The sequence below is a fragment of the Caretta caretta genome, chromosome 21, assembly GCF_965140235.1.
Source record: "Caretta caretta isolate rCarCar2 chromosome 21, rCarCar1.hap1, whole genome shotgun sequence".
NCBI classification, from domain to species: Eukaryota; Metazoa; Chordata; order Testudines; family Cheloniidae; genus Caretta; species Caretta caretta.
In genome coordinates this window covers 17,031,232-17,048,149 of record NC_134226.1, presented here as the reverse complement: position 1 = coordinate 17,048,149, position 16,918 = coordinate 17,031,232, and the positions used below count along the sequence as shown (strand labels likewise).

The 16,918-nt window shown below is 53.7% G+C and overlaps 2 protein-coding genes across 3 annotated transcripts in view; one reads left to right on the top strand and one right to left on the bottom strand.

Moving 5' to 3' along the window:
* The window catches only part of ELAPOR1 (endosome-lysosome associated apoptosis and autophagy regulator 1), a 108,604-nt gene extending 101,553 nt beyond the window's left edge, over nucleotides 1-7,051 (bottom strand). The window contains exon 1 of one of the 2 annotated variants that reach the window (XM_048826627.2): nucleotides 7,008-7,051. The gene's annotated coding sequence lies outside the window, so the exon portion shown is untranslated. Of the gene's footprint in view, nucleotides 1-6,748; nucleotides 6,869-7,007 lie in introns of those variants that run through there. The other variant, XM_048826626.2, reaches the window with a different exon arrangement.
* Nucleotides 7,052-7,196: 145 nt separating this feature from the next.
* CFAP276 (cilia and flagella associated protein 276) lies at nucleotides 7,197-15,013 on the top strand. The gene is made up of 5 exons (XM_048826684.2): nucleotides 7,197-7,350; nucleotides 9,070-9,186; nucleotides 10,614-10,729; nucleotides 13,676-13,809; nucleotides 14,516-15,013. Exons 1-5 carry the CDS (start codon nucleotides 7,270-7,272, stop codon nucleotides 14,584-14,586), a joined length of 519 nt encoding a protein of 172 aa, XP_048682641.1. The 5' UTR covers nucleotides 7,197-7,269; the 3' UTR covers nucleotides 14,587-15,013.
* The last annotated feature ends 1,905 nt before the right edge of the window (nucleotides 15,014-16,918 follow it).

Sequence of the window (16,918 nt, the reverse complement as noted above, 5' to 3'; positions counted from 1 at the left end):
GCAATTCAACAACAACAACAAACTTCAAAAACAGCTCCAACGAGAAACTGCAGAACTGGAATTAATTTGCAAACTTGACACCATCAAATTAGGCCTGAATAAAGACTGGGATTGGCTGGGTCATGACAAAAAATAATTTTCCCTCTGATATTCACCCCTTCATGTCAACTGTTGGGAATGGGCCACATCCACCCTAATTGAATTGGCCTCGTTAGCACTGACCCCTCACTTGGTAAGGCAGCTCCCATCTTTTCATGGGCTGTATATTTATACCTGCTTACTGTATTTTTCACTCCATGCATCTGATGAAGTGGGTTTTAGCGCATGAAAGCTTATGCCCAAATAAATTTGTTAGTCTCTAAGGTGCCACAAGGACTCCTTGTTGTTTTTACTGATATAGACTAACATGCTACCCATCTGAAACCTCGTGTCATATCCACTAAGTAGACTAGCCACATTACATGTATTATAGTAGCACCTAAGAGCCCCAATCATGCCCCTGGACCCCATGAAGCTAGGCACTATGAGCACACAGAACAAATAGATGGTCCCTGCCCCATAGAGCTGGCCAGCTAAGCGGGTAAGCTTCGCAAGCGTGCTGCACTGACTGCCCCAAAGCTCCCCTTGCCCCACATATCTAGAAGGTTTGGATAATTCCTTCCCTTGAATGGTTACATGTTTTGGAATAAGTGCCTGCAAATCAAATGATTGACAGTGCCACGCCTCACACAAGCAACCTTTGCCATGAAGTGTTACCATTTTGAGGGGCAGGGATTTTTTCCTCTCAACCTGTCCACAAAGGGTGAGGTTTTCAATCACCTACTTGCCATCAGGATCATGTGCACACCCACAACCTGCCTTGCCAGCTGTGTCCTCTGCAGAGAGTTGTTTGAGACTCGGAAGCAGCAGGGTGAAAACACTAAAACGGCTTATTTAAAAAGGGTAAAGCCGCTGCTTTGCTGGCTGCATCAAATGCGCCAGCTTTCCTCAGTTGAAAGAAACATGAGGAATTGCACTACAGCCTCAGTTACTCTACAATACCTCACTGATGGGCACTGTGCTGCTGAGAATGCAGAGTGACTGAGCAGAATACAGCCCCACGCTCTCTTGAATTAAAAATGCTCCTCTGGAGAACTCAGATGAAAGACAGAATTTGCTCCAGTTAATCAACAGAACTGCAGAGGAGGTGAATAGATTTTTATTCTAAAGACTAAAGATACGTCTTTTTTAAAAACAATTTTACAAAAACTGTACACATCCTCCACCCTCCTAATTCGCTTGCCACTGTGTTTTCAGTGGTGTAGCCACTTCAAGCAAATATCACTACAACCCCAGAAGGCTTCATCAGCTTGAATTTGTATGCTGCAAATTTTATAATTCAAAATACATGCACCCTAATTCATCACTGGGGTAACTGTATTTAAGTCAGTGGAGTTACCCCAGGGACAGATCCAGGCCAAAGATAAAGCTCTGCTTTATGCAGATGAGTTCAATATAAAAATCTAACTGTAAAGCTGCTCATTCCAAACTCCAGGGTAGTAGAAGGCGACTATGACCCTTCTGCTGCCAGGACGTCAGTCAGGTCGCTGGGGCCAGGAAGGTCCCAGGCTTCCCTGCACTTGGGTGTGTCAGAAGACGATCAGATGTTGGCAAAAGTGGTGCCAAGGAAGCTGCCTGAACCCCTCGGTCTGGAAGGTAACCTGGGAGTGAGGTGGCTCTAGGGCTGCCTACTCCTGGGAGCAAGAGGCATTGCAGAGAAATACAAGAGGGTGGAACCCTCCCCAGTGCGCTAAGGGACAAGGCCAGAGACAACAGGGAGCTGCCATACACCTTAGGGGAGCACCAAGTGTCTGTAACCCCATGCAAGAACAGGGATACTTCAACGCTACAGCGTTGAGAGAGAGAGAGAAAAAAATTCTTGCCCTAGGAGAAGGTTACTGGGGAAGGCACATTTTCAACAAGCCAGCTACCAGGCAAGATCTTTACATTACAGGCCTACTGAAAGCTAAGTAACTTGAATTGGAACAGTTAGTTCTACCACACAACTCTGTCTCCAATTAGTCTGCTGAGAACCAGATCAGAGGAAAGCTGTATTTTGAGAAATGGATTTCATGGTGCAAAGAACAGCACGTATCTGCACAGCTAGTGAAAACTTGTCACTGAAGTGTCTGAAATACAACGTGGAGGCCTGTCACAACCCAAAAGGTGTCAAGCACACCAGGTGCTGGGTCAGCGACAGAACGACCCTTGTTTGGCAAGCATACCTGTATAACAGCAGACCCACAGAAAGCGACACCCTGGTGCGGCAGTTGAACAGTTGTTGCAGTGCAAATGCCCAAATGGGTGCACAACTTGTCTGCAAGAGACACAAGGCACGCCAAGTCCGAGGTGTTGCTTTGCAATGTGAGGCCTTACCGAACTCAAGGTGCTGGCAGAAATGCGAGGGCTACGCAGAGTCCCCGGCACACACAGAGAAAAGAAGAGCTAATGATGCACTAATACCGAGTGGTTCTTCAGGTCAGACCCGGAGAGCTCTGTGTAGCTCAAAAGCTTCACGCTTCCACCAACAGAAGTTGGTCCAATAAAAGATATTACCTCACCCATCTTAGGGATTCATGGCCATGCTGACATAGCTCAGCAAATTCAGCACCGATTTGTCATGAGCAAGTGCTGCGCCACTCAAACTCCTTACCCCAGTGCTGTTCTGCTCTGCCCTTCCACAGCAACAAGGGAAAGGCTACCTGCACCAAAACTCTGACACTAAACAAAGACCCTAATCTCCCTCCAGGCAAGCTCACCTGGGCGGGGAGCTGTCCTTTTTCAAGATGATCACTCAAAGACATGGTACAGCTATGCCCAGATTGAAAAACAGAAATGCTAGCCATTGTAGGAGGTTTTGTGGATACGTTAGTGGGCAGAAACTGGTTGAGGTAGAAAGACGATAAACCGCTGGAAGCCGTATAACAGAAGCCATTGGCAAGACGACTTCAGCAAGGGATCAAGCACCAAAGTGTGAAATACAGGCCCAATAAGGGGCTTCATGCAGTGCCCCTGCTTTCAGGAACACCTGTACACAGGGAAAGCGAGGAATTGTAGCAGGAGTTTGAAGTAAATACGACTCAAGCACTACCCACTTGCCAGACACAATCTGACAAGCAGAAAGAGTGACCCAGCCTCACACCTGCTTGGGAGAGTAACTGTCGATGGAGGGCCAAGAGAAAACGCTTCTCAGGCACTCCAGCTAGAGAGGTGAGATTGCCACATATGCAGATATTCAGTGCAGAGGATGCTGTGCCACACCACCACAGCAGGAGTCAAAAACAGCATCATCCACAGTGCCCATCCGGGGATTTGAAGGGTATGGACTCAGCCAGGAGATGTGCTATTCTATCTAGGCACGAATGCTGCCAGCAGAGATAGGTACCAAGTGTGACATCTTCAATCGAGTGAAAGCAAACCATTGAGAACACGAGAGTGCTGACCATCCTTGGTCCGAGCGTGCATCGAACAGGAAAGACGACCTCTTATCACAACCTGCTAATCAGCTTTTCAAACGGACCTGTTTTGCAACACACCGAGTAGCAAGAGAACATACATTTTAAATTACAATTAGGAACCAACAACAGTGCAAGGTTAATGAGCAGCTTGTTTTGACAATTCTCCAATACACCAGTTCCAGTACTGGTTTTCTAGCCCTTGTCAGCACAGTCAAATGGGTTAGCAGAAGACAGTACAAAGAGCAAAGAACCCAGTAATATTAAAAGCTTCCGTAGGCTCAGGGACCCATCTGTAGCAGTGTCTGGTATCATAGCACAGCTCACACACTCCTGGCAGAAGGACAAAACCCTCAGTGCCCACCACTAAGGAGCTCCTTGGGCTACAGACAATGAATCCTGGCACAGTTACAGGAGAGCCGTACGCCAGGAAACTAGACCAGACGTAATACGGTTAACAGGAGTGTCAGTCAGCCCCATTGGAATTGAACATCCCATTCCCCTTGCAAAAGAGAAGCTGGCCAGCAGCCTGCCAAGCCCCAGGAATCCCACCTCCCCAAGCCAGAGGTCAGAGCCCCCCTGAGAGCCAGTCCTGAAGCAGCACAGAAGAACCTGTCTAAAAGCAATGGGGACCCTGTTTCTGTTCCTTGAGGACATTCCGGATGCTGCTGAGAGTAGTACAAAGTCACCAACGAGGAAATCAGCCTGGGACAGACCCCCCAAGTGGTGCAAGCTGGAGTCAGCAGAGCTATGCCCATTTATACCAGCAGATGATCTGGCCCATCAGCAGAAGCAAACAGGCAGCAGAGGACATATCCATCTCAGTGGCCAAACATGCCACTGAGGGAGGAAGTTCTCCAAGAACAAGCAGTTGTGGGCTCAGAAAGCCAATGAGATTCAGAGATAGCTGCTTTGGACACATGTCCAGCAAATGGCAGACATCTACCAGGTGATCTCCCCCGGCCTAGAGATCTCCATTGTTGTGTTATTAATTAGCTGCATTCATTTATGGCTGTTATATTTGGTGGTTGTTTTTTTTTAATTAAATGCAAATAAAAGGGGACATGTTACAGCAGCCACTGGCATCACCAGATCCTGACCTCTGCCATGTGACAGGAATATTACCCTAGTAACCCTAACCTCCTTACATGACTAGAGCTGGGGAGTCAAGAGCACACTCTGACCATACGGCAAGGATAAAGTTGTCAGAAGCATGAAAAAATTCATTAGTACCATCTGATGATTTAAAAATATACCAATGTAATATGGCAAAAAGCATCCCTCTCCTCTGGCTAAAATATAAATACACAGAGAACCTGATCTCAACTTCCACTTAAATCAGAAAAGCTTTGCTTCAGTCTTGCAATGGGAAAAGGATGTGATCCAGAAGAGACAGCCAGTCAGAGCCCCGTGCTGTTGTGAAAGGAAGCCTTCCACCAAACATATAAAATCTAGTCATCTGCCTGCCAGCGCCATATCCAAAACTGTTCAGAAGGGCCTGAGGAGAAGGCATACAGCAAGGCACAGACACAGTAACGGGTTTAGTAAAGGAGAATGTAAAGCCACAGACAAAGAGAGATGAGACTAGCACAGAAATACACTCTAGAATGGAGGAGTGAGAGCCCAATCCAAGTCCCCCTGGAGTCCACAGGGTCCTTCCGCTGGGCTCATTAAGGGCTCAGTCCAATGCCTAGTGCAATCAAGGAACAGACTGGGGGAGGGGCGAGAAAGCACTGGAAGGGGGTATTTCCCCAGCAATCCCCTTTATTGTAGGGGCTTGATCCTGCTCCCACTCGGGTCAGTGGAAAAAGCCTCCATTGACCAGAGTGGAGCAAGAAGCGTGGCAGCTGATGGAAGCTGCTCTCTTTCCAGCTGAGCTTTGACTTTCTCCAACCTCCTTCCCTTCTACCCTTTTTCTTTCTTCCTTTGTCACCGTTTCTTTTTGCCACCCACACTTTTCATAGACATTTTTAGATACGAACCAACACACACACACGCAAAATCAAATTCCTTCCATTCACCTAATAGAAAGTTACGACCCAATTTACAGGCAGCCTGTCACGGTACAGAGAAGAGACCATTTGCCCGGTGGGATTACAGCCAATGGTCAATGAGAAGGGAGCGCACGGGTCACGGGCAGGGCATGGGGAAGCGTCCCCCTGCTTTTAGCAGGGTTGGGGCAATGCACTCCACTTTTCTGGAACCCCTGATCAGTACCAGCAAGGGGGGTGGTGGTAATAGAGCCAGAACGCCAAGGGCTCAGCACAGTGGGAGCCAAGTGCTGTGCACAGTCTGACGTACAGAGGACCAGGCTGACGCTGTAGAATGGCATCACTCTGCCAGCAGCCGCCCTTCTTGGGAAACTCCTTTGCCACCTGCCCAGGGTTTTGGTCTAGCTCTTGTCTGTCTGAACACAGCCCCATTAAGTACGACTCCCCCATCAGGCTATTTTAGGGACATGAGTAAACAGCATGCTTTGCTTCTGCCTCTAGCATTTTTCGTGGGCCAATTCCAGCAGCAGCACCAGAGGGGCTGGAGAGCCCAAACTGGTGACTCTTCCTAGTGATTTTGCAAGGCTATGTTAATTCTAGTGAGGCCAGGCAGCCCTTCTGTGCCTCCCCCCTCTCCCAAAAACATACAGGAACCATCAGGTGTGTCTACATAGCTCCTCAGCCCATACCACACCGGCACTTTGCCATGTATGTATCCAGCACAGCCCCACTGCTGTCCGTCAGGCCCCGGGGACCTACTGTCCTAACCCCCCTCCCCGACACAGGGCATGCAGCCCCTGCCCCCATATGAGGCATGCCATCGCCTCCATAGCGCCTCTCTCGGGCTCCCCGACCCCTGCTCCTCCAGATCCCCCTTATTGCATTGCTACAGCCCCGTCCACTGCCCCATAGAGACCGTCACCTCTGTCTCAATGCCACCCTAGACAGGACCTGGCCTCTGGCCCTCATCAGACCCCCATGGGGCACCTCGTATCGGGCCTGCAGCTCTGTCGCCGGAGCCCCGCAGGGGGTGCCTGGCTCCCCAACCCACTAGATCGCTGAGCGGTGTGGGGCAGCCAGACCCCGTCCCCAGAGCTCCCCCTTCCCCCCAGACCCCGTCCCCAGGGCCCCCCCAGACCCCGTCCCCAGGGATCCTCCTTCCCCCCCATGGCCCCCGGCAGCCCCCCCGCCGGAGAGCGCGGCTCGCCCCGGACTGGGGCCGCTCCGGCCCCTCCATCCTGCCGGGCTGCGCCCGCCCCCTACCTCCTTGCAGGCGTGCAGCTCCCGCTCCGCGCCCCGGCTGCCCTGGGCGGCGGCCCCCGCCCACAGCAGCAGCAGCAGCCGGAGCCCGGCCCGGAGGCGGCGGCAGCCCGCGGGCGGACGCAGCCGGCCGGCCCCAGCCATGGTGCAGCGGAGGCGGCGGCGGGGCTCAGGTGCAGCCGCCGCGGGGGGGCCGGAGGACGCCGGAGCCCCGCCCCGCCCCGCCCCCGGCAACCGCCGCCGCGCGCACCTGGCCACGCACCTGCGGCTCGAAAGATGCGCCCGCGCCCGCGCCGCGCGCGCCAAGCCGCCCCCGCCCCCGCGCGCGTGCTCGGGCTCGTGCGCACCGCGCTCGGGGGCAACGCGCCGCGCGCCCAACTCCGCGCTCTCCCGCGCGCGCCGCCCGCCTGCAGCCTCCGCGGCCGCCAGGGGGAGCCCCAGCTCCGGCGCCTCCGCCCGTCGCCCGGCAACCGCGGCCCGTCGCCTGGCAACCGCGGCCGGGCTCGCAAACCGCGCGCCGCAGGATGCCGCCCACCCGGGACCCCTTCCCCTGCCCCCGCTGCGAGAACGAGGACACCTTCACGGGCCGGGCCGGGCCGAGCCAGGTAAGGGCCCCGCCGCCCCCTGCTGGCCTAGCCCGAGTTCCCAGCCGGACCGCCGTCGCCCAGCGACCCACCCCGCTGCCAGCATGCAGCCGCCTCTGGCGGGAACCCGGCAGCTGGTGAGCAGAGGCGGCTGCTAGGAAGGGAAGGATCTAAACTGGGGAGGCGGGATCGGGACTCCAGTGTCCGCTGCGAAAGATTTAGCCTCAGCTTCCCGCTTGTCTGGATCTTACACATGGCAACAAACTGGCCGGGCCAGGGGAGAGGCAGGGCCTGAAACTACTTTTGACTCCTTTTATACAGAAAATGTCTGGCTTGCGAGTCAGCGGGGTCCCTTTGAAATCAACCTGTCAGTGTTTTAGTAAAAAGAAAAGGAGTACTTGTGGCACCTTAGAGACTAACCAATTTATTTGAGCATGAGCTTTCGTGAGCTACAGCTCACTTCATCGGATGTATACCGTGGAAACTGCAGCAGACTTTATATACACACAGAGAATATGAAACAATACCTCCTCCCACCCCACTGTCCTGCTGGTAATAGCTTATCTAAAGTGATCATCAGGTGGGCCATTTCCAGCACAAATCCAGGTTTTCTCATCCTCCACCCCCCCACACAAATTCACTCTCCTGCTGGTGATAGCCCATCCAAAGTGACAACTCTCTTCACAATGTGCATGATAATCAAGTTGGGCTATTTCCTGCACAAATCCAGGTTTTCTCACATCCCCCCCACTCCCATACACACATGAGCTACTGATGGAAATGGGGGCTGAGTTCCCGTGCGGGTGTGCAGAGCTCATTGCAGGCTCTGACCTTTTACCAGAGTTTGATACTCCAGCCCTGGCTCTGGTCAATAGGCCCTGTGTTAAAAAAGGAGCAAACAAAACAATCAAGAACCCCACAACTCTGCAGACAAGATGAGTAAGACCAGATCTTCACTAGCAGAGGAGCAAGGAATCTGAGTGGGCAGAAAGCAGCAGTGGGTTTCTTGCTGTATTTAAACTACGTCCGAAGTTCGCCTTGGGCAGTCACTGGAAAGGGCTCTGGGCCGGGCGGGACGGGGACAGGACACAGGAGTTACCTGTTTGCTCTGATGGGCAGTGGCTTTCACTGCCAATTATTTTTAGGCCCCCATCACAGAGCAGGATGGATCCCCTAGCTCTAGGGGCTGCACAAACACAGAACAAGATGGTCTCCATCTCAAAAGAGCTGTTATGGGTCCTAACAGCCCAGGAGATGCCTGGGAGAGCGGGGATGCCAGCGGCATAAACCTTCCTTGTTGCACCAATATGACAGGTCTAGGCAGTGGCCTCCTGCAGAGCCCTGCTGGCATGTAGCGGGGCGGGGCGTGGACAGTGGATCCCCTGGCATCCCAAGTGCCTGCAGTCAAATCACGGTGATAGAGGGCTAACTTCCTCTACATATGGAATCACCCCCACACACACATGTCTGGAGGATGCCCTGATGCCAGGGATAGCTCAGTGGTTTGAGCATTGGCCTGCTAAACCCAGGGTTGTGAGTTCAATCCTTGAGGGGGCTGTTTAGGGATCTGGGGCAAAAATTGGGGGATTGGTCCTGCTTTGAGCAGGGGGTTGGACTAGATGACCTCCTGAGGTCCCTTCCAACCCTGATATTCTATGATTCTATGAAAATGATTCAATGGCAAAGACTGTCTGACAGCCGGTGTTCAGAGCATGAGCGGCTGACTGTTGTTTGTTCCAGACAGGCCCTTATGCTGAGCCCACCCACCGGGCCCAGCAGCGGGACCCCTGGAATCGCCTGCACAGAACAGCCACCCTGTCCAGCACCAGGAAGGAAGTCTGGTATACGGAACCTGAGGTAGAGGTCCCCAAGTGCCCCTCCATCCCACTCTGCCTTTTGCTGCTCACCACCTCACACACACTGGTTACCCGCCCCCGAAGGGCACAGCCTGAAATGGTTCAGAATTAGCAGATAAAAGTTCCCCAGTGCACAGCCATCCCCTCGCCCAGGCTGGGCAGCCACACTGGCCATGCCAAGGGCATAGTAAAGCCTTTCACCTGCAACTGCATTGGTTTCCTTTCTGTGCTCCACTTGCTCCCCTGGGCTTTGCTTTCTGTCCAGCAGCATCCCAAGCCATGCTCGTGTGCTGTCCCCACCCCAAGCAGCAGAGAGGAAGCGTGTACACCTCTCGGAACACTTTGCAGCTCTCTAGATGCTTTCCAAGCACTTGACAAACATTAACCTTGCCTCGCAATCCTCCAGCCCTTGGGCAGAGGTGGATTAAGATTTACTGGGGCCCTGGGCACAAAACACCTCATGAAAAGCCCAGGCCTACCCACTTTTTAACATGGGCGTAGTTTGGGGGCAGGGGGCTGCGTTGCCCCCCCAAACCACAAGCCTTGGGCAGGTGCAGAGTGGCACCGGCAGAGACTGTGCTTTGTGGGGGGAGCCGATGAAGTGATCAGCCCCTCCCTTCGTGAAGCAAGGTCCCTGCTGGCAGCATTCCCAGGGAATGAGGGGAGTCTTAGCCACCCCTCACCATGAGGGCCAGCCCCTCTCCATGGCCCTGCCCCTGCTCTTCCCCCCGGAGGCCCCACTGCCTGGCTGGGGGGAAGAGAGGGGACATGGGCCAGTGTTCTGCTCTCAGGCAACCTGGCCTCCTGCCCAGGGCAAGTGGAAGATTCGGGGCTCCCCACAGCAGCCTGGACTCCATGGGCAGCACTTACCACCACCTGGCTTTTGCTTCCAGGTAGCCTGAGCAGGAAGCAGGGCCTTGGGGTGGTGGGAAGAGGAGGAGCAGGGGCAGGGCCACAGAGAGAGGTGGGGCCTCATGCCTCCCCTCTTCTATCAATGTTCTGGTGCTCCTGCCGAGGGCCCCCGGGCATGGGCCAAGTGCATTGATCCCCCATTGCCCTTGGGTTATATCTGTGTTAAAGATAGGGAAACCGAGATGCAGAAAGGCAAAACAGCTTGCCCAGGTCACACAGTGCGTCTGTGGCAGAGTTGAGAGTAGGACTCACTGCTCTGCTCTACCCACTCAGATACCTCCCCTCCCCAGAGCTGGGAGCACAGCTCAGGAGTCCTGACTCCGATGCCCCTGCTCTAACCAGTAGAATAACAGAGAGAAAGTCTTCCCTGTGTAACTCCCCACACACAGTGGAGCTGCAGCAGAATACAATTTGTCCCCTGCCTCAGGTGAAGCCCACGCAACACCCAGGGATGAGACGCCTTTACCAGGGTTGTCAGAGGCTCTGGCTAGTGACTCCCTCTGAACCCTTCTGCAGGTTCCCAGAGACAGCCTGGATTTTAAGATGACCTCGCTCTACAACCACCACAAGGAGCAGCTCAGAGACAAGAGCCAGACAGTCATCCACAAGGAGACCCTCTTGGATGACCATGGGTGAGCAGGAGCAAGTGGCCTTTCCCCAATCTCAGGCAGGGCAGAGCCTCCTCTGGGAGCAGCTTATTGGTGACAGCAAATGCCGCAGTCTGCTCACAGCCTCAAGGGCACCAGTAGCAATGGCTGTTCAGCCTTGTCATGCAGCAGGTGCGCCCCATCCCCTTTTGGGGGCAGGGCAAGGGCTACTGCAGTCCTGGGGCTTAGTTCGCTTGTCCTCCCTTAGCCTCAGGGAAGTGTGGCCTAATGGTCAGAGTCAGTCCGACTGCCCCAGGCCTTCTGGTAGGGTGGCGTTAAACAGTCTAGGGTCTGATGGCCTGGTTTAGCAGACAAATGCAAACCTCTTGGCCTAAGGTGGGAAGACTGCCACCCCAAGGGTGGGGTTGGCAGAAGGGTTGGCAGCAGGGGTAGGGGAATCCAGGCCCACCCTACTCCACCAGGACCCAGCCTAGGGCCCTAAAAGTGGCAGAACCTTCCGCCACTGGGTATGGGGGGATCCCACTGCAACACGGTGACAGCATTCAGCCTCATAGGTCGTCCCCCTGGGCCACTTCCTACCCCATCTCCTCGTGTGGTGGTCCTGGCATCCCCAGCATCCCAGGGTTCCTCAGTGTGGGCAGCTCCCACCCCTCTTGGGCATCTTTCATCACATCTAGCTTCTGCAGTCTGGAGATTCAGCAGCTCCTGCATCCTCCCTTTTCAGCAGTCAGCCCCAACTGAGCTGCGTTGCTCCCTTTTATACCTGGGTTCCAGCTGGCTCATGCCCAGCAGGGCCATGGGGGCATGGCCTCCTTGGCCCATAGGGTGGGCTTAACTCCTGCTGGACCAGTGCGGGACTGGTGTGCGCTGTCACAAGACTACATCCTGCAGAATAGTCTGGCCTCTTGGCTTGTGCATGGAGGAGGTCTAAGCCTAGGTTCAGTGGTGCTGCAGGGTCATTATGGGGAGGGAACGCACCTCCCTGGCAACAGCTCCCAAAATGACCCTGCCCCAGCAGCTCACCTTCAGCCAATACAGCTGAAGACTCCAGCTCCTGGTTCCCAATTTTTGTAGCCATCTGTCCCAATCGGCCAACAGTACCAGGATGTGCCCGGATTCCCCCGCATTCAAACCCACCATCAGCCTTAGGCTGTACCCACTTGCCTGGGGTTTGGAGGAGCCCAGATTCTAGTGCAGGGGAGCTGGGCACCACCCTGGGGCAGCTAGAGAATGGGGCAGGGCAGAAGGTCTCCGTCACAACGTCCTAGTGTTGGCATGTAGCCCAGCATGCTGCTAGCTGATCACAGCATTGGCAGCACCAGGGACGGAGAAAACTAGGAGATCTGGTGTGGACAGTTCTGACGGTGCCCCCGGTACCATGACAAAAGAGTGGGGTGTTTGAAGTTAATGACTAGCAGGGGGCTTCAGACTCCATATGCTGCAGCTAGTTACTGTGAGAATGATGCTAGGAGAGACAGGGGTTTGCAGCCTAGACCCAAAAACGCAGGACTCCCAGGACAGAAGAGCTGCTCTGTTTACATTAGGTTTGGGCATTCGAGGCTCATGGGAGGGCAGCTCCTTTGCACAGTCTGCTGCCTTGCCTGGGTTTCCTGCGACGTTCCTCCCCAGCAGCACAAATCCTGGCCCTGCAGAGCAGTACATAAACGCAGGGCAGCCCCGACATCAGCAAGTCACTTGGCCAGCACGTGGCTAGGCACTATCTTACCTGCTGCCGACCTTGCCAGCTTGCTGGGCACTGCAGGAGGAGTGGCATGGCCTTGGTCACACTGACCGCTGCTCTGAACGGGTTCCATTGTTAGACAGCACACTGGTGAGTCCCCACTAGGTACCAGCTGATCACGGGGATGCCTGCGATTTGTAGCTAATTCCACTAAGAGCCTGTGCGTGGGATACGAGCCAGCTGGAAGGAGCCCCTTGCTGGGCCAGAGAGCAGCTACCCACGCTGCATAAAGGCTAATGGACCCCTGCTCAGAACAGAACCCTCAACCTGAGCTTGCTTCCTCAGCCCCCGACTCCACATCCTCCTAGCTCTGCCTCCAGCCAGTAGCCACCCTCCCTTCTCAGGCGCTGGGGTGGGAACAATCTGAACTTGCCGCTGGGAGCCAGTGGAACTTATTTGGCAGCTTTTCACAGGCTTCCAAACCCTGCGGGCCGGGGGAGGGGTGTCATCAGCAGAGCCTTGTGTCCCAGAGGCGCAATCACAGACCCTGGCCACAGTGTTGCTGTCAATTGTCAATTTCTCCTTCCCTACAAATGGAGGAGGAGGAGAAGGAGGAGGCAGAACCAGATAGGATATTGTGCTCTTTGCAGGGTTGCCAACTGTTGTGATTTTATCACACGTCCTGCAATATTTGGTGTTTTTCTTCAAGCCCCAGCTCCTGGAGTGGGAGACTCTCAGCTTTTATTTATAAAAAGGACATTTCCAGCCCTCTGGGCTGCAGAGAAAAGCTTGGAAATGTGCCCTTAGTCTGACCAGAGAGGCTCAAAAAGCAGGAGGCAAAGAAACCCAAAAGCATCATCTGGGAAGTCTTGTGGCTTTGGGGGGCCTCACTCCTTGAACCCTTGGGGCCGGTGATGCTGCACCTGACAACCAATCAAGAGGCAATTAATACATGAAAGATGATCAAATGATCATTACCAAGGGCATGTTGCCACAGGAGGAAGAAAGGTCTGATCATGTTTTTCCCCTTTGAAAGCTCAGTCCTGCAGTCAGACCCAGTAGCATGGATAGCTGCAAGGAGCTGCTGGTCCCTTTGTCGGGAGCCCTGAGGGCATGCACTAAACCCACCCAGATGTTTCTCTGTGTTACAGTAGCACCAGGGGGCACAACCAGAATGCAGGTGGTATGGTGCTAGGTGCTGGCACGTACCTAGTAAGAGCTGGCCTCTGCCCCAGGGAGTGCAGAATCTGGAATTCTAATGCCTCTCCCACCCCTCCTGCCTACTCCAGAGCACTGAAGGGTCTCGAGCCTGTGAAGGAACCCGAGCCGCCCCCAGTGGAGCACCGTACAGCCAGGGGCCTGTCTGTGAGATGCTGGGTCAGCCCCACAAAGGAGTCGATTCACAGCATCGAGGGAGCCATCGGTAAGGGCAGCAGGCAGCTGCCTGTGCCTCCATCTTAATGGAGATCAGCCAGTGGGATGGGCCTCAAAATGCATCATGGCCCACAAGGTTGAGAGTCTGGGAGGGCGAGGGACCGGCTGGTGGGGCAGTAACAAAGGGGCTGCTCCCTGAGTGCGGGGCACGGTGGAGGCTGCTCCACTGCACTGTTACCATTAGCCACACGGGGATCCCAGCTCCAGTGTGGCTGTGGTGTGGGGCTGCCTGGGCAAATCTTATCCTAGCTACCTGACAGGAACTATTCTGCAAGGATCGGTGGCCCAGAGATTAGGAGGCTGGCTGTGAGAGGCACTGAGTACTCACTGAAGAGAGTACTCTCCCAAGGCCACCCAGTGAGCCTGTGTCGGAACTGCGGATGTGTGAGGCAGCATGACCTTATGGATAGGGGACTGGCCTGGGAGTCAGGAGGCCTGGTCAGTGTCACCCACCTGTGTGACCCTGGGTGAATCACAACACATCCCTGCCTCCATTTCCCCATCTGTATAATGGGAGTAATGATGGTGCCCTTCCTTTGTGACATACTTGGAGATCTACACCCACCGTGCCCTGGACAAGAGTGAAGTATGGTAACTACTAGAACCAGAGTCCCCGTTCAGTCCAGCGTGAGGCCTGGCCTGATGCCACCTTCCACACTTGGTAGTAGTAATCATGTGATTTTCTCCTTCCCTAGAGTGTCCCCACACAGCTGCCACCAACAGTGGATACTCCCGCAAGGAAAACGGCAGTTTCTTCTCTCAGTGAGGAGTTTGCTGGCTTGTGCCCTGGCTGTGCGACTCTGGACCCACTTCCAACTTGAGTGAACCTTCTTCTGTCTGCTCTGCGTGCATTAAACCCCTCTGGTCAGCAAAGCTCATCCAGAAAAACACAGCCATGAACAGGGAGAGATTTTCATTTAATTTCAATCTTGTTTCCGTCCTCTTTGCTGCATTCATCCCTCCATGCTGGGTAACTGCTCTGTCCCTTGCCTGTGGGCCAGACAGCTGAGAGCTACACAGTATCTCAGCAGCAAGTACTGACCTTCACGCATCAGCCCATAATACGTTATGCTACCTTCTCCACCTCCAACATGGTTCCAGTCAGCCACCCAGTCTGATCCTCTAATTCTGGGGGCCCAACTTGGTGCTCAGCACCCACAATCCCCAATAAAGCCTGGAGGGACAGTGGATAACCAATCAGACCCTTTATTAACTTGGGCTTCCAATAATCAGGGCTCCTAAAATGAGAGGCTGTTTTCCAGAAGCTGGCCTGTGGGCGTGGGCATGAGCAGGCACCGTGCTGGTTTATTCATTAAAGAACATTGGGGCATTCAATCAACTGAAAAGGCAGCAAATTCCAAACTAATACAAGGACATTTTTTTTTTTCCACACAATATATACTTAGCCTAGGGAACTCACTTCCACAAGAAGTTGAGGCCATGAATTTGCAAGATTTTAAAAGGGACTGAGGATTTTCCTATGGAAAGGAGAAAATCCAGGGATATTAACCTTCGTGCTGCAGGGCTCAAACTCATCTTTATTAGAGCCCAGGATGAGACCTAATGTGGGGGCAAATTACCCCCATTCTGCTCTCCCAAGGTTCTTACACCACCCTGTGAAGCAGCTGGGGCTGGGCACTGCCAGACAGGGCTATATGGAGCCATGGGCTGATTGGCATTGGGGGTTCCTATGCGCCTGCCATTTGGGGATTAAGTCATCATGGACAGAAATCCAGCTTCCCTACAAGATGCTTTGTAAAAAAGCACAAGTGATTTGTTTGGTCTCTTTCATGCCAGCAAGTTCACCCCTTAGCTCTGCCCCCTTGGGAAGAGTTGCTTTTCTCTGTCCTTACAATGGTTCCAGCACGGGTGCACAAATGTGCTCAGGAGTCACGGGATGCGGTCACACATCATCTCCATGGTGAAAAAATGGTCTTCAGCAAGGTAATGCAGGCCCCTGCACAACACCCAGCACCAGCACAGCTCCAGCCAGGGGCTCGCAAACCCACCTGACGCTCCCAGGGCGGGAGACTTAAACCAGCCATCTCCCAGCTTTCTAAGGTGAACTAGTTGGGGGGAAGCCCCATTGCAGCTGGGCTGCCTCAGAAAGCTCGTGCTAGCAGGGACTAAATGGAATTAGTTACATCAGTACAAATACCTAAGGTAGATGGATTTAAACCAGGTTAATTCATTGAATTACCAGGTGAAAACAACCCAGATTAAGTGGATCTATAGTGGAGGTTTACACCTGTGTAATTAAATGGATCATTTATACTGGTGCAAAAACAGCCATGTGCAGATCAATCCTATCAAGTATCAGTGGTTATACATGACACATCCAGCCCCAGGGTCAGGCCATAGGTGAAAGGAGTCTGATGATCTCAACTCTACAGCTGCTTTGTATTTGTCTGAACTCCTCTGGGGAATAGGTGGTCTTAGAGTAGGAGGAGCCAGTCAGAGGTGAAGTGCGTAGATTGAGACAGACAATAAGGCTTGTCAGAATTCAGGCACCTTTCCAGTGTGGAAAATGCAACTGTAGCACCTGCTTGCATTACACCTCGCTCACACGAGCAGCTGCCCACTTCCCCCTCCATGTATGCCTCAAGAACAAGACTCCCACACACCAGTTTATTGGAGCTGTGGATCAGCTCATGTTTATTCCTCTACACTCATTGCTGGCCCAGCCCTGCCTTAGCCTGCACAATAGGGAAAGAGCAATGGTAGGCTCCCTACACGATTCTTCACTGGTCTGAAAAACTCTTCCATTAAAAAAAAGTTCCTCTCTTGGCAATAGAAGAGGATGACGGCAGGATGGATGGGCTGCTAACCAGCCTTCCAGAACCATAGCTCCAGCCAAACATTACAGCAGCAAAAGGTGTGAACCTCACCACCCTAATCTGTTTCAGTGCCACGTTAACCTCCGACTCCCGTCAGGGCTAAGGCACCTCTGCCCTACAGGGACTAACACCACAACGGGGTGTGTGCGTGTTTCTGACTAGCATGTCCCCAAGAACAGGAGCTGGGCTGATGGACACTTTCTTCCATCCACCTTGCTGTGGGTACCCGGGGGGTGAGCCTGGCACAGCAGCAGCACGGAG

Bases quoted from the DNA above. Each gene is read 5' to 3' on its own strand.
- CFAP276 (XM_048826684.2), top strand. From the start codon at position 7,270: ATGCCGCCCACCCGGGACCCCTTCCCCTGCCCCCGCTGCGAGAACGAG. The intron at 7,351-9,069 runs GTAAGGGCCCCG...TGTTTGTTCCAG, and splicing joins GCCGGGCCGGGCCGAGCCAG to ACAGGCCCTTATGCTGAGCC. The intron at 10,730-13,675 runs GTGAGCAGGAGC...TGCCTACTCCAG, and splicing joins ACCCTCTTGGATGACCATGG to AGCACTGAAGGGTCTCGAGC.